This window comes from Eurytemora carolleeae, unplaced genomic scaffold (assembly GCF_000591075.1).
Source record: "Eurytemora carolleeae unplaced genomic scaffold, Eaff_2.0 scaffold788, whole genome shotgun sequence".
Taxonomy (NCBI): Eukaryota; Metazoa; Arthropoda; class Copepoda; order Calanoida; family Temoridae; genus Eurytemora; species Eurytemora carolleeae.
The window spans coordinates 92,981-108,506 of NW_019396678.1; the positions used below are offsets into that span (position 1 = coordinate 92,981).

Below are 15,526 nucleotides of genomic sequence, written 5' to 3' on the forward strand. Positions count from 1 at the left end.
ATATTTCTGTTTAAAATTGTGCATGTTAATTATTCTATGAGATAGGGGAGGGAGGGAGGGAGGGCGGAAATATCCAATTAGAATGAGGCAATGATGAATTAAAAGACAAACTTCCCATCTTGCTCCACGGAACTTTATTTAAATTGAAAGTTATTCATGTTCCGACATCTCTGTTTAAAACCAAAAGAATAACAAAGGAATTTACAGAAAATTCCGAAGTTTTTGTGACAAGAAAGAGCTTTTAAAATAATAAAGATTGGGATTAAATGCTTCGTTTATAAATGACTTCTTTAAAATTTTGTTCTCTTCCCATGGTTTTATAATCAAGGATATAAATTAATTTCAATTTATTAAAATGATATTTGTTAACACTTTTCATTGTTTATGCTCAGCGTTCACATATCGTAATTTTTTGTGAAAATGAAAAAAGTAGATATTCACGTCACCTTTATAACATGTTTATTCACCCTTCAATAGGTATAGATTTAGAATGTACAGAAAAAAGGGGAAGAAGGCTAAGAAGATAAAAAATGGAGGTTGCAAAAAAGCTCTTTCTGTGGAGAAGGTTGAAGATAAGAATCTGAAGGATTCAGAAGAAGAACCTGAAAAGCATCAAAAGGAGAACAAATCTGCTAACGATGGATCGAGTTTGGAGGATTTTAAAGGATGCGCGGAAGAAATTAAGAAAATTGAAAAGTCTCAAAAGTTTCAAATAGAATTTATCAACGTAAATCTAATTATTTTTGCTAATTCTTAAACATAATATTTGCCATTTGGTTCTTTTTAAAGAAAATATCATTATTCTGTTTCTATACAATTAATTTAATGCAGGGTGTCTCAATAAACATGGGAATTTAGAGAGTATAGTAATACCTACTGAAAAAGCTGTAATCCGTGAGATTTTCGTCTGCTTTGTTTACTATTTGTGTTTATGTTTTGACCGCATACGGTTATACTTAGTAAAACAGGAAAATTACAGTATACAAGCAGAGTAAACTTGTCCGTCTTCACTGTTCATCTTGCAGAGACTATAGACACGTCTTTACATTCATTTACCGTTTTCATAAAATCAACTCTGGCAGACATAATAATATTATGGCTTTTTGAAATAAGGTATAACAAAGCTAATTCTTAACAAAGACTATCCCAAATTCGTCACTGAATTCACATGTTTATTGGGACACCCTGTATCATACCTCAATCTCCAATAGCAGGGGCGGATACAGAATTTAAGTGAGGTGGGGGGGGCAAGATTTTTTAGGAACAAAAAAATTAATAATTAGGAACAAAAATCGTGCCGCAGGCGAAATTTTTTAAGAAATTATATTATTATGCTTGAAGCTAAAAGAAAGGAAGAACTTATTTTGCTTTAATCACGGTAAAAACACGACTTGTTGCAGGACTGGGCCAGAACGGAACTGGATTTCTATGATGAGGCATCGAAGCTTACTGAAGGTTTTGTAGAGAGGGTGAGGGGGGGGGATATGGATTTACGACAGCTTAAGATCCTTGTTTCTCTGCGCGCCAGTTTATCGTAAATCTTCAAATACAAGTGAGCTGGACAATACTAAAAATATCTAATTGATAGAAACATAGAAAAAATCTGTTCTAATATGATTTATGAAATAAAACCGTTGGTGTCCAAATTTCCGCTGTCTCTGTGAAATGTAAGGTTACCCACAAAGAATGAGATTTCATAGACGACTGTACGGAATTTTTTCTCACAATCATGTTTTCCCGAGTAGCTTTAACCTTGCTTCATTATTTTTCCTAAACAATTAAATTGCCGTTAAAAACTTATTATAAGGCAGAAGAAGCCGAAATTCAATCTTCAAATCGTTGAATCTAAAGAATTTCTGGTCTTCATCCAATTCTTCTTCTTTTTGAGTAACCCTGTATCATGTGCTCGTAGAAATACTGATATAATAGCTAGATATAATGATTTTTCAAGTTTTACATTTTGCAATGGGAAATCCGTACTCTCGAGGTTCTTAAAAACAAGGGGGGTGAAATCTCCCAAAGTTGATGTAAACCAAAATTGGTTGATGATACATCAGTTTAAGATGCAACGACGTCATATGTGGTTATTTATTTTGTTAATTAAATGTCTATCTTGATTGACTATCACAGATTGAAGACGTTTCATGTTTCTAGTTTTGTTCTGACACCTTCTGCAGCAAAATTTGCGAATAAAATTTACATTGTTTAGAAGCTCTACTGCAAGAGAATTTAGAGTTGAATCCGCACATAGATCATTCTAAACTTAGTGGAAAGGAAAGGATTCATTGAGACATTTTTTAAACTGCAGCCTTGTTATCTAGCTTCCCACATTAGTAATCTACGAGAACACATTTTTTCATTATGAAACAAAAACACTTATTTGCAGTACACATTATTGTGTCCTACCTTGATTGTGTATTTGCAGTACACATTATTGTGTCCTACCTTGATATTGTGTATTTGCAGTACACATTATTGTGTCGTACCTTGATTGTGTATTTGCAGTACACATTATTGTGTCCTACCTTGATTGTGTATTTGCAGTACACATTATTGTGTCGTACCTTGATTGTGTATTTGCAGTACACATTATTGTTTCCCACCTTGATATTGTGTATTTGCAGTACTCATTATTGTGTCCTACCTTGATTGTGTATTTGCAGTACACATTATTGTGTCCTACCTTGATATTGTGTATTTGCTGTACTCATTATTGTGTCTTACCTTGATTGTGTATTTGCACTACACAATATTGTGTCGTACCTTGATTGTGTATTTGCAGTACACATTATTGTGTCCTACCTTGATATTGTGTATTTGCAGTACACATTATTGTGTCGTACCTTGATATTGTGTATTTGCAGTACACATTATTGTGTCCTACCTTGATATTGTGTATTTGCAGTACACATTATTGTGTCTTACCTTGATATTGTGTTTTTGCAGTACACATTATTGTGTCCTACCTTGATATTGTGTATTTGCAGTACACATTATTGTGTCCTACCTTGATTGTGTATTTGCAGTACACATTATTGTGTCCTATCTTGATATTGTGTATTTGCAGTACACATTATTGTGTCCTACCTTGATTGTGTTTTTGCAGTACGCATTATTGTGTCCTACCTTGATTGTGTATTTGATGCGCCACTGAAGAGGAATTAAATTAATCTGCAGTTCTGCATAAGATGGAGATCTATGATTGATCCCAAGATCCCAAACACAAAGTTCTAACCTCTGTACAGATTTTATTTAGTCTTATTTCATTCCATTTCACTGCTGCTCTGTACCATGATAATTGAAGTCAGATTTCAGGACCCGGGAAGTAAATAGTTCAAGGCCGTCAAACGTGTTGTTAATCGTCTTGGATCGTTTATAAAAAATAATATAACTACCAAGTTTCAAAACTGTGTTATGTTTAAATTTTGTTTTAATGCCTTAAAATAACGGAAAAACTAAACGATCGTTACCACATGTTCGTTTTTCATCGTTTTTGAATCGTTTGTATGAATATATTTCACGTAGTGTAAGAAAACCAAATGATTAGAATATGTAGAAAACATTTGCCCTTCTTACATTCAGCCAAATTTTGACCCGAAAAAATCATATAGGTAAAAAACGAACCAACAGAAAGCACATCACAAGTCCTTATTAAATTCTCATTTTTTGTGGTTAACCCTGAAACCTTGATGAGAGTAGAGTGCTGCACGTGCTCACGTGTTCTGGAACCACAGGTTGGATTATCATCCACTCATCTGCAGTCATATCTCAGACTGGGCTAGGGATCTCTTCTGTGGAAGGTATCGGGTAAGCTGTTTAGTGGATAAGAAGATTTTTGATAAGACGATGGTATCTTTTTTTTCCTTCCCTTGATTTTTTTTTTGGTGGAAATATAACTTGAAACAATTGCAGTTTTATTACAAGTGTTTACTACTATTTTACATACCTGCACTCTGTACTCAATAAATATTACAAAAGAAAACAAAAAATAGTAAGCATATTGTTAAAAAAGAAAACAAAAAATAGTAAGCATATTGTTAAAAAAGAAAAGTTACCAAAATGTTACCTTAAAATTTTGCAGATATGTTTTTGTTTAGAATAAAACAAGCGTCTGTGAGGTTTTTCCAATTTTAAAACGTGAAGTGGGAAAGATACAAGTTACAATTTATGAATTAAAAACTCTTTAAAAATATGTTATTTTTAGCTTCTGGAGGATTATCTAAAAGATAAGACGATCGATCAAGTAATCAGCAAGGTTAAGCATCGTGAATCCCTCCTCAAGGTCAACTCTGTGTTCCATGTGATACTCGGAGCAACCACCAGTCTAAACCCATTAGAACAGGAGATCTTTGACAAGTTGGATCCAAATGAGATTAATCATCCCAGGTTTGTGGGAAAATACTTCTTATCTCTCCTCCAATGGGAAAACGGAATATAAAAACAAGGTTACCTGCAAAATATAAAACTGTGAGATGATGGGATTTATTTACTCTGACAAATAGTTAAATTAGTTTATCCTAGACTAATAAATACATGAGACAAAATTTAAAGTTCTTATGTCTTACGTTTAATTCGTTTTAGGTCGTCATTAAAGTCTTATCTTTTGTGGGTCTTCATGAATGTTTAACTGTTTAGATGTCTCCGTCTCCTGTTGAATAATGGTGGATCAGTTCACTGGAGGGATGGAGCTGGATTTACTCCTCTCCAATGGGCCGTCAACTCATGCTTCGAGACCACCAAGGTTCAGGATGATATTGTCAAGCTTTTGTTAGATAAAGGAGCGGATCCTAATGCTCCGGATAGAACAGGTTCCACCCCGCTCATGGTGGCAGCACAGCAGGGAAACCTAAAATATGTTAAACGGTTCCTGAGTGCTGGAGGAGATCCAACCTTGTGCAACAATGACGGGGTTTCTGTGATGGATTGCGCTAAGAGTTATCCGGAGATAATCTCAACCCTTGTCATTTCAATCTCAAGATATTTCACTGAAGAGGAAAGAATTATTTTAGTTTCAAGGGATTGGGACCCCAAATCATGGAGTGGCATGTCTGGTTCACAATGGTACCGTTAAATCTTTATCTGAGTTAGAAAGTCACCAATATTCGTTCTTCTATCTCGGAAAGCGTAAAAATTCAGATAATTTTTCTTCTTTCACTCTGCAGCTAAATCCCCAAGTCATTTAAATAGAGAAACAACAACTAAAATTTATTCATTTTCCGCTAGATAAAGCTTTTAGAATCTCACACAAGAGTTTTGATTTTAGTATTAAGAAGAAATTGATATTCACAGTTCAGTCTACTTGATAAGGTCTTTTCATCTAAACTGATTTTATACATTATTTTAAACACACATTTTTCATTTGATTTTAAAAATCTTGGTCAAAAAATACATTTATTAAATTCACCTTTAAAGGGACTGTTAACGTAATTTCAAGTGACTCCATTTATTAAGTGGCATATTCGATTCACAACAGTATACCTTAAAAGCTTTTTCTAATCAAAAATAAATGAGCTATCCAGGTTTCTATTTTTGAAAATTAATTGCGATCAATTGTGGTTTCAGAATAAAATTCTTTTAAAGCTAGAAGCACGGCAATATTTGGCTTATTAGTGATAAGTTCAGCTTTAAACCCGGTACCTTAATGTCTCAGGGATGCGCTTCCTCTAAATGGAGGGGAATTACAACGAGAGCCCTCTACAAATTAATAAATTAAACCTGTATAGTCACCCATTTAAAGTTTGAGAATAAGCTTGAGACGCCCGCCTGAACTCTGGGAAGAGTTGTCTTTTCTGCATAAGCAACCGAGGCCCAGTGTAAAGTAAATGATTCTAGTTGGATCCGGTGTGTTCCAATGATAACTGTAAACGCCTGCATAAGACGATCTGTACAGGATGCTATTGGGGGCAGTACTGCTCTAAGACATGCCAGAAAACGCACTGGAGTAAACATAAGGAAATTATTTTCATTTTAAAATATTGAAAAAAATTAATTTGTTGAAAAGTTCATTGTTCAAAGCAAAAAATTTGATTTTTTGATAAATATTTTTATTTCAGAGGATTTGTAAAGCAGCTCCGATCCTTTTCAGAACTGCTAATCTCATATTCGACAGGCAAGATGTTTTTCTTGTTTTAAAGATTTTAAAAATGTTGAAAAAACCAAATTCTTGATACTTTTTTACTTAAAGGCCGACTCATTATCAGTTCTTAACGAAATTATTATTACCATTATTACCAAGAAAAAATATCAGAATTTGTTGTTTCTGCACTGAATGTGTTTTTTTCAACACCCTTTACTTTTCTGTTCATTTAAACATAATTTAAAAATGATTTTAAATGCGGTATGCTTTTATGTTTATCAAAACATGTATTTCAATGTCAAAAAAAAACAAAAAGTAACAGTGGTTAGGGCTAGGACTAGCACTCTTTCAGCTTCCACTGCATTGGTACTTCTTCAGCTCCTCTGAATATGGATCCAGATGCTGATAAATAGATCAAACTTATGAGCGAACTTTGCAAAAACTTCATGCCCTCAACTATTAACTCTTTGTCTGCAATTAAAACAAAGGAAATGAGTCTTTGCCACAAACTCGGATTTTTAAATCCCAATTTCTTTAAAACCAAATTTCGTAGAACGTGATATTTCAAACTATGAATTCTGATGGATCAAACAATGTAAGTTTGAAATATGATAGGTATTCATCATCTGGTTGTTGAGCTTTAGGCTTCATAAATTGGGATTTACGACAAAAACTCAATTCCTTTAGCGAAGAATTAAAAATATGATAATAATGTGATTTCTGAAGCTGGCTCCGGATATCTTTTATTCGGTTTGCATCTAAATGAAATGGCTTCCAATAAGGCACTGGAACTTTTCTAGAAGTAGAGACAGTATTTTAAAGTATCACATATCACATACACACATAGAAGACTGGCAGAATTTTTATCTAAAATTAATGGTTCACTGCAGTTGTTAACTTGTTTCTTTCTTTTCTCTGTTAATACACCTTTAAAAGTTTATATATAAGAAGAATCCCTGGATTAATAATTAAATCGGTATAATCGGTATTAGGTCAATATTAAAGTCTCATCCTTTTTTGCTCAAAGTTTGGATATTTGAAGTTCGGATCTAATAAGAGAAAGAAGTAGTTGAACTAAATCTACATAGTTCAGTTACTCCTCTGTGCCGCCAACTTGAACTAGTGAGAAAAAATTTAACCAGTCCTTTCCAGTTAAACTAAATCTAGCTTTTCGTGACTTCTCTACCTTAGCCCCTTCCTGATGACGAGAGGGATCCACGAGGGGAAGATAACAGTTGAACCTTATCCTCCGGTTTTTAACCCAACCCAGAGAAGGAAGAATAAAAAACATTTTTAGTAAATAAAATTTAAAATATGATTCATACCGAAATTGTCTCCCGAATTAGGAATGCTCATAAACTTTTAAAAATCTATGTTTCTTACTTTTGAAATGTCCTTCCATTAAACGTTTTTATTTTGCTTAAACATATTCTTCTTGTTGGTTAGATTCAGAATATGTGTCTATTTCCCGCAGGAAAATCAGGTATTTAAACTTTTGACACCGATTCTTTAATTCATTTGAGAACTCCAATTTATTGTATATTTTCTTTCTGTGTGTAAATAAATATGAAGGTGTGATGTAAGGATTGGAAGGAAGGGTGAGTCACAGGTTTTTAAGTTTTTAAGACAAGGGAAGATTTTAACCTCAGTGTTTTTGTCTGTTTGTAATAATTTATGTTTACATTTTTCGGTAAATATTAAAAGAACAAAATAAAACTGTTTGAAGTGGGAAATTTTTAAACCCAAATCAGCCAAACATTTGTTGTTTAATACACTAGTTTTAATACTTAACAAAGGTTAAGAAAATTGAGGGACAAAAAAGTTCTAGAATTATAAGATAAGTGGTTTAGATCAAATTCAAATTTTTTAAAAATTTCCCAGTTGTGTCGAAAATGGTCATTCATATACAAACCATGAATTAAGGATTTTGATAGTAATCTATATAATGAAACAAGACATTCATATATATGATCCCTATAGCCGGCCAAATGGCTGGACCGAATGGGTTGAAAGTTTTTGAGGTAACCCATAAGTAGCCTGAAGGTGATATAGGCTAAAAAAAAGTAAAAAAAAAAAAAATTTAGTAATTTTAATTAAAATTTTTTTCCACAGGCAATAATAAAAGATGATAATTCAGACAAAATAGTTTAAAGTTTTACTATTAGAAATATCTGCTTTTCTGTCCGTTAGATCACAACTGTTCAACTTCTTGACCGATTTGTCTCAAATTTTGATTGGTGAACCTGTTCAAACCACAGAAATGGTTGATCATTTTTAAATTTATAGTGAAGTTTATAGATAAATTTTAGTTTCCAGGCAATGCAGGGTTCCCAAACTAGTATATATACATATATTAGGCCAATCTTTGCACAAAACTATTTTCAGTGGGAGGAGGACGCCCATGCAGTTCTGTTTACACTTGACTACAGTATTGTTGCAGAGCTGAAATACAGTCTCAACAAGGAAGGGTCTCCTATATTATTTTGTTAATATGAACACTTTTAAGTTTTAAGTTAGAAATTTTAAACTTCAAGCTTTACAGGAAATATCTCTTTTTAGCGAAGAAAAACAATCTTTATTTTTTGTGTTAATTGCAGAGAAAATTTGATTATCAAAATGAAATATATTTTCTCAGAAAATTTTAACAATAGCTCAGTTTTACTAGGCCTCCAGTCCTCTTTTGATAACCTAGGCATAATTTTTTTGGGGTGTATTTTTATTCTTTTAGATGTTCATTGTTCACTGTTGCTCAAATACAAGTTTTTCGGGGGAACATTTTTAAATATTGACTAGCCATAATCCATTGATTGAACTCTCTGAGGCCTCACACAATAGTAAAATTTTATTGATTAAGTCGAAATCTAAAAAGTGGACAAACTCTTATGAGTACCTAACCTTCAGGAGTTGTACGTTGAGCTTCTTCAACAGTATAACGTAAGTTTTGGATTTTTAGATTATTCTAGAACATTTTTATTTACAATTTTAAGTTATCGGCAAGTTTTAATCATTATTTGATTTAATTTTTTTATTCAAAGACTTTTTCACACACATTGATATATTATATACATTCATGATTATTACATATTACATATATTAATGGTGTAGTTAAAATTTGTTTTGTTGAAATATTAGAAATATTCTCTCTCATAATCTCTAATTTCCATATGGGAACCTTAATAAAGTCGATCACTGTAAAAAAGTTTACTTACTTATTTTCAGAGAAACCCTTTCATCAAGTTAAACTGTGTCTGGAAAAATGAACCTGACAAGATCTATATACTTCCTTAGTGATTTATCGGATAGTTCATATTGAACTATAGTCGTTAAGTGTCTTATATATTCATAACTATTTTTTTGCGCATTTTTATATTGTAAACAACACATTTTGTACAGCTTTGTCATCATGTTATATTATTGTGTTCTGTGAGTGTGCAGTATTGTAAATACAGTAGAATCCTCATTTTTTGTATTTTTTGTTCAAGGTTTTGATAATGTTCGTATCTTTTACAGGTTTAAGAATTGTTTAACAAATTGTAATTTTTTACAATGTTTATGTTGAATAGTTTTCTTAAATGGATTATATTAAGCTTTTGATCATTTTTTTGTAGAAAAAAAAACAATGAAAAACGTATAATTGTGGAAGTCTACTAGGAAGGTTTTTTACTCTGATTATAGTTCTTGCCTGCAGTGCCCACTCTGGATTCTGTCAGTTACTTCTCTCTCACTTCTTTCTTTTTGTATTTCTTCTCTGTAATCCCAATATTAAGTTTAGTGGCTGAAGTGCCCAACGTTGCCAAGGTTTATATTTTTTATAGTCATAGTTACTTTGCCATTTTCCCGCGCTTGGTATTAAATTTTAGCTGTAGTGCCTGGGCACGCACCTCTGACCCTTCAGTAAAAGTAAATTCAACCTAAAGTCTGACCGCGTCAACCTTGTTGCACCGGTTAGTCCTATTGAGTGTCTGCTTTATTTACCCAATGTCCAGGCGATACAGTACAAACTGGGACCGGAAAGGTTGACCAGGCTCAGAAATTCAAAAATTTTATGGGTTTCCTAAAAAAATTATTATATAGATTACTACTTTCTTTTTTTACATGCCATCTCGCCATCTTTTGCTTCTCTTTGCAGAATTCATTTGTTTTTAGATTCTGTCCTCTCTCTAAGGCATAAATTATATCTCTGTCCATTCTCTTTAATTTGTTATTTTTTCCTTTTTATTGCTTACAACATATAATTCTTTATTATGTTTAACTATTCTCTATTTTCCTGCTCTATATGTTACTACTCTGTATATTTCTCCTGAATCCTCCTACTCTGATCGGAAAGAAAGCCGACTGGAGATAGTGACATATGTGAGAAACCTGTCCCTCAGACCAGACCTAGACATAGAGAACTAGTTGAACATTGATCCTCCTTCCATATAGATCTAGAAACAGGTTCGTAGTCTAGGATACCAGGTTTCAATATTTGTTCAAGGATTTCATCCACAGATTTTACAGATAGGACAAGAGAGGTAATTGTTTTAGTCCTGTAACTTCTGTATAGATCATACTCAGTTGTTCTTAGGGGCCTTTAAACATTTTCTTCTTATTGTGGTTTAGTGGGAGAGATCTCATGCTTTAAGGTTAAAATGTACAGTGTACATTATACAACAATTACATTTCTTGTACTATCAGTGAGTTGATGGAAAGCAAGTGCGTTTAACATTCTAAGCAACTGTAAACAGATGTTTAGGAACTTAATAATAAACTAGATAAAGACACTTTTAATTGACTTTTCTGTTACTTAATTTGAAAATTATGAGATTAGAAATTAATTATTTAGAAAATTTTGTTGATAAAAGAATTGTTTTAGTCAAAGTTTGAGTAAATTAAAGATGGAAACTGTTTAAGTTTAACTTTCAGTGTTAAACTGATTTTTTTAAAGTTTGAGTGTATTAAAGATGGAAACTGCTTTAGGTAAAGTTTGAGTGTATTAAAGATGGAAACTGTTTTAGTTATAGCTTGAGTGTATTAAAGATAGAAACTGTTTAGTTAAAGTTTGAATGTATTAAAGATTAAAACTGTTTAGTTAAAGTTTGATTGTATCAAAGATGGAAACTGTTTAAGTTAAAGTTTGAGTGTATTAAAGATTAAAACTGTTTAGTTAAAGTTTGATTGTATTAAAGATGGAAACTGTTTAGTTAAAGTTTGATTGTATCAGAGATGGAAACTGTTTAAGTTAAAGTTTGAGTGTATTAAAGATTAAAACTGTTTAGTTAAAGTTTGAGTGTATTAAAGATGAAAACTGTTTTAGTTCAAGTTTGAGTGTATTAAAGATGGAAACTGTTTAAGTTTAACTTTCAGTGTGAAACTGATTTTTTTAAATGTTTGAGTGTATTAAAGATGGAAACTGTTTAAGTTAAAGTTTGAGTGCATTAAAGATGGAAACTGTTTAAGTTAAAGTTTGAGTGTATTAAAGATGGAAACTGTTTAAGTTAAAGTTTGAGTGTATTAAAGATGAAAATATTTAAGTCACAGTTCGAGTGTATTAAAGATAGAAACTGTTTTTTGTTAAAGTTTGAGTGTATTAAAGATGGAAACTGTTTTAGATAAAGTTTCAGTGTATTAAAGATGAAAACTGTTTTAGTTAAAGTTTGAGTGTATTAAAGATGGAAACTGTTTTAGTAAAAGTTTGAATGTATTAAAGATGAAAACTGTTTTAGTAAAAGTTTGAGTGTATTAAAGATGGAAACTGTTATAGTTAAAGTTCTAGTGTATTAAACATGGAAACTGTTTAAGTTAAAGTTTGAGTGTATTAAAGATGAAAACTATTAAAGTTAAAGTTTGAGTGTATTAAAGATAGCAACTGTTTAGTTAAAGTTTGAGTGTATTAAAGATAGAAACTGTTTAAGTTAAAGTTTCAGTGTATTAAAGATGAAAACTGTTTTAGTTAAAGATTGAGTGTATTAAAGATGGAAACTGTTTTAGTAAAAGTTTGAGTGTATTAAAGATGGAAACTGCTTTAGGTAAAGTTTGAATGTATTAAAGATGAAAACTATTAAAAGTTAAAGTTTAATTGTATTCAAGATAGCAACTGTTTAAGTTAAAGTTTGAGTGTATTAAAGACAGAAACTGTTTTTTGTTAAAGTTTGATTGTATTAAAGATAGAAACTGTTTTTTGTTAAAGTTTGAGTGTATTAAAGATGGAAACTGCTATAGCTGAAGATGTATTTGGCTCTACAGATGATGGGATTCAGGTCAAATTTAATCTCTAGATGATCTTGTTTAGACTACTTTAAAGCGTAGATTTGCTTACAAAAGCTGAAATTTTTTTCTTCCAAATAAGTTAAACATTTCATGAAGAAATTCGCTTTTCCAATGTTTTATTATAAACTGGGAAATTTTTAATGTAGGAATTAGTTAAACTTTTGCTTTTCGCATTGTAATTTGCATCAACTTAAAATATTTTAGCTCAAAGAAATTAAGTGAGTTGTTCGTCTCTACTCTAGTTCGGTCTAATATATTCTTGTTATAGGTCAACCGATATACCCTCATCAATGGGGTAATTTCTCTTCAGGTTATCAACTACGGGGCTACCATTACTTCTCTAAAGGTAACACGTTGTTTTTGGGACACACTGTACTGTAAACTGTAAAGAGTTGATAGGTTGGATGTAGTTCTAGGGTTTGATGATAAATGTGATGGATGTAGTGCTAGGGTTTGATGATAAATGTGATTAGGTTGATGGGTTGGATGTAGTGCTAGGGTTTGAAAATATATGTGATTAGGTTGATGGGTTGGATGTAGTGCTAGGGTTTGAAAATATATGTGATTAGGTTGATGGGTTGGATGTAGTGCTAGGGTTTGAAAATATATGTGATTAGGTTGATGGGTTGGATGTAGTGCTAGGGTTTGAAAATATATGTGATTAGGTTGATGGGTTGGATGTAGTGCTAGGGTTTGAAAATATATGTGATTAGGTTGATGGGTTGGATNATAATTCGCGGATTTTCACAAAAAATTTCGTGGATTTTCAAAATTTTCAAAAATTTAATGAGGATCGAATTTTGATCATTTATAAACCTTCCCTGGGGTCCCTAGATGTCCCACAAAAAATTTGGGCCCGATCGGTTCAGCCGTTTTGACGTTTATTGGATACAAACAAACAAACAGACAGACAAGCCAAATTTATATATAGAAGTTATTAAGTTCTTGCTACAAATTCAAATTTTCGAATGCCATCATCTTTGCAACCTGATGGCGTAAACCTTTGATATTTCAAACTGAGACTGTTTGATCTAGTAGAATTTATAGTTTGAAATATCAAAGTTCTACAACATCGGGTTGCAAAGATATAGGTTTTAAAAAATTAGATTTTGTGACAATATGCTATATATTTATCTTAAAAGGAATTTTATATTTACTAGTCTCAACAGTAAGCAAAAAGCATGGTATTAAATATAATTTAATTATATTTAAATTTTGCAATTATATAATTTAGAAATATCTCTGCCCAATTTACAATGGTACCATTGAAAGCTTTGTCTGATCAAGTATGAATTTAATATCTACGTTTTTGTTTATATTATATGTTTATTTTTTCATTTTCTGCAAAAGTGACTTGCGTGCATAAGAAACAACGGAGAAAGTATCGGATTTAAGCACTTTTCGAGTCAGAAAAACGACGTTATCTTCCACATTTTTGATCAGATTACGGTTTCAAGGGTACCGTTGTTAATCGGTCCTCTTTGCATTGAAGGATTGCACTTAAAATAATGCTTTCAATCCCTTGAATAAATATTTTAAATATTCTAAACTGTTTGTATAGAACAATGGTGTAAACGCTCTGCACGGTGGGTTGAAGGGTTTGGATAAGGTTGTGTGGAATACAGCCGTATCATCCAACTCAGTTGTTTTCTCCTACCTGAGCAAGGACGGAGATGAAGGATATCCCGGAGGTAGGACCGGAATCAAAACTCCCAATAAATTGTGTGTACTAAAGTGTTTACAATCTTCGACAGTACGAATTGTAAACAAACTCTGTTCAACAATAAGGCTAAGTTTGTTTGCATTCTTAAATAATACTTCCGCATACATTTTGTGTGCATAAATATCTAGGGATTTCTGTTCTGAAAAAAAACACAAAAAACTACAAGTATGTGTTAAGAGTATAATGGTTTTCATTGAAATTTAAAAAACCGCCGAGAATGTCTTATTTGTATATTTCGAGGTAAGATGAAAAGTCTAGCAAACAGATTTTTATGTTACGGTATTTTGATTGAAATTTTTGTTATAATTTTTTGGTATTTTCTCTGACTAGAACGGGAAGATTCCCGTATGTATCAAGGCACTAATGCAAGTAAAGTTAATTGCGGTCGCTTATACTCTGCGTACATATTGAAACCAGTTCTCTCTGGGCGGACTTTGTAAACAAGAATAGATGCATCAGTGTTCGTTTAGTATCCGAGGAGGTTAAAAGCATTTAATTTTGATAATTTTGAAAATTCACATAATAGTTTCCTATGACCAGAATATTTCATAGATTATATTTGTGAAAATGGATTCCATGTCAGGCTGTGACATCCATCTTGTGTTTACTTTTCCACTGCAGTACAAAAAATGCGTACACCTCTGAAATAACTTTCCTTGCATTATTACCTTGGTATGTATACTATAAAATTTATTCTAGCTAACTTTGGCTGCCAAAAAGTACAGGGTGTCCCACGAAAAATGACTGTTGGTGAATAGTTTAGAATGCCTTCTTCCATAATTTGTTAAGTTGTTTGATACCAAAGACAAAAATAAAAATATGATATGGGAGTCATGGTATAGTAAAATTGATTTCAAAGTAAAATATATTTAAGCAAAGGATTTTTAAAATGAAATAAAATGCAAAAAACCTTTTATATCTAACACAGTATATGGAAGACGACATTCATAACTACTTATCAACTGTCATGTTTCGTGGGACACCCTGTATTTCCGGTTGTTTTTCTGTGAAATTACAAAACTTGATGTCAACTGTTTATTTTATATTTTAGATGTGCTTTACAACGTGAAGTACTCCCTGAATGAAAATGGAGAAGTTCGTTTAGATTTCTCTGCAATGGTCTCCTCCGCTACTCCGATAAATCTAGCAAATCATGTTTACTTTAACCTTGGAGGGCATACCTCAGGGGCAGCAGGTTGGTTTATTTTAATCTTGGAGGGCATACCTCAGGGGCAGCAGGTTGGTTTATTTTATTCTTGGAGGGCATACCTCAGGGGCAGCAGGTTGGTTTATTTTAACCTTATAGGGCATACCTCAGGGGCAGCAGGTTAGTTTAATTTAACCTTGGAGGGCATAACTCAGGGGCAGCAGGTTGGTTTATTTTAACCTTATAGGGCATACCTCAGGGGCAGCAGGTTAGTTTAATTTAACCTTATAGGGCATACCTCAGGGGCAGCAGGTTAGTTTAATTTAACCTT

The 15,526-nt window shown here is 32.3% G+C and overlaps 2 protein-coding genes across 2 annotated transcripts in view; both read left to right on the forward strand.

The window, feature by feature from the left end:
* Nucleotides 1–78: 78 nt before the first annotated feature.
* Nucleotides 79–9,679, forward strand: LOC111707265 (uncharacterized). The gene is made up of 13 exons (XM_023480334.1): nt 79–727; nt 1,401–1,455; nt 2,210–2,274; nt 3,700–3,807; nt 4,205–4,386; nt 4,636–4,993; nt 5,833–5,952; nt 6,054–6,109; nt 7,268–7,351; nt 7,523–7,559; nt 8,462–8,539; nt 8,978–9,010; nt 9,296–9,679. Exons 1-13 carry the CDS (start codon nt 491–493, stop codon nt 9,362–9,364), a joined length of 1,482 nt encoding a protein of 493 aa, XP_023336102.1. The 5' UTR covers nt 79–490; the 3' UTR covers nt 9,365–9,679.
* A 747-nt stretch (nt 9,680–10,426) lies between these two features.
* LOC111707270 (aldose 1-epimerase) overlaps nt 10,427–15,526 on the forward strand; it is a 6,894-nt gene continuing 1,794 nt past the window's right edge. The window contains exons 1-7 of the mRNA XM_023480341.1: nt 10,427–10,513; nt 12,246–12,315; nt 12,594–12,671; nt 12,799–12,838; nt 13,486–13,493; nt 13,887–14,016; nt 15,100–15,243. Of these exons, the coding sequence (XP_023336109.1) occupies nt 12,262–12,315; nt 12,594–12,671; nt 12,799–12,838; nt 13,486–13,493; nt 13,887–14,016; nt 15,100–15,243 (454 nt within the window). The 5' untranslated portion in view covers nt 10,427–10,513; nt 12,246–12,261. The remainder of the gene's footprint in view (nt 10,514–12,245; nt 12,316–12,593; nt 12,672–12,798; nt 12,839–13,485; nt 13,494–13,886; nt 14,017–15,099; nt 15,244–15,526) is intronic.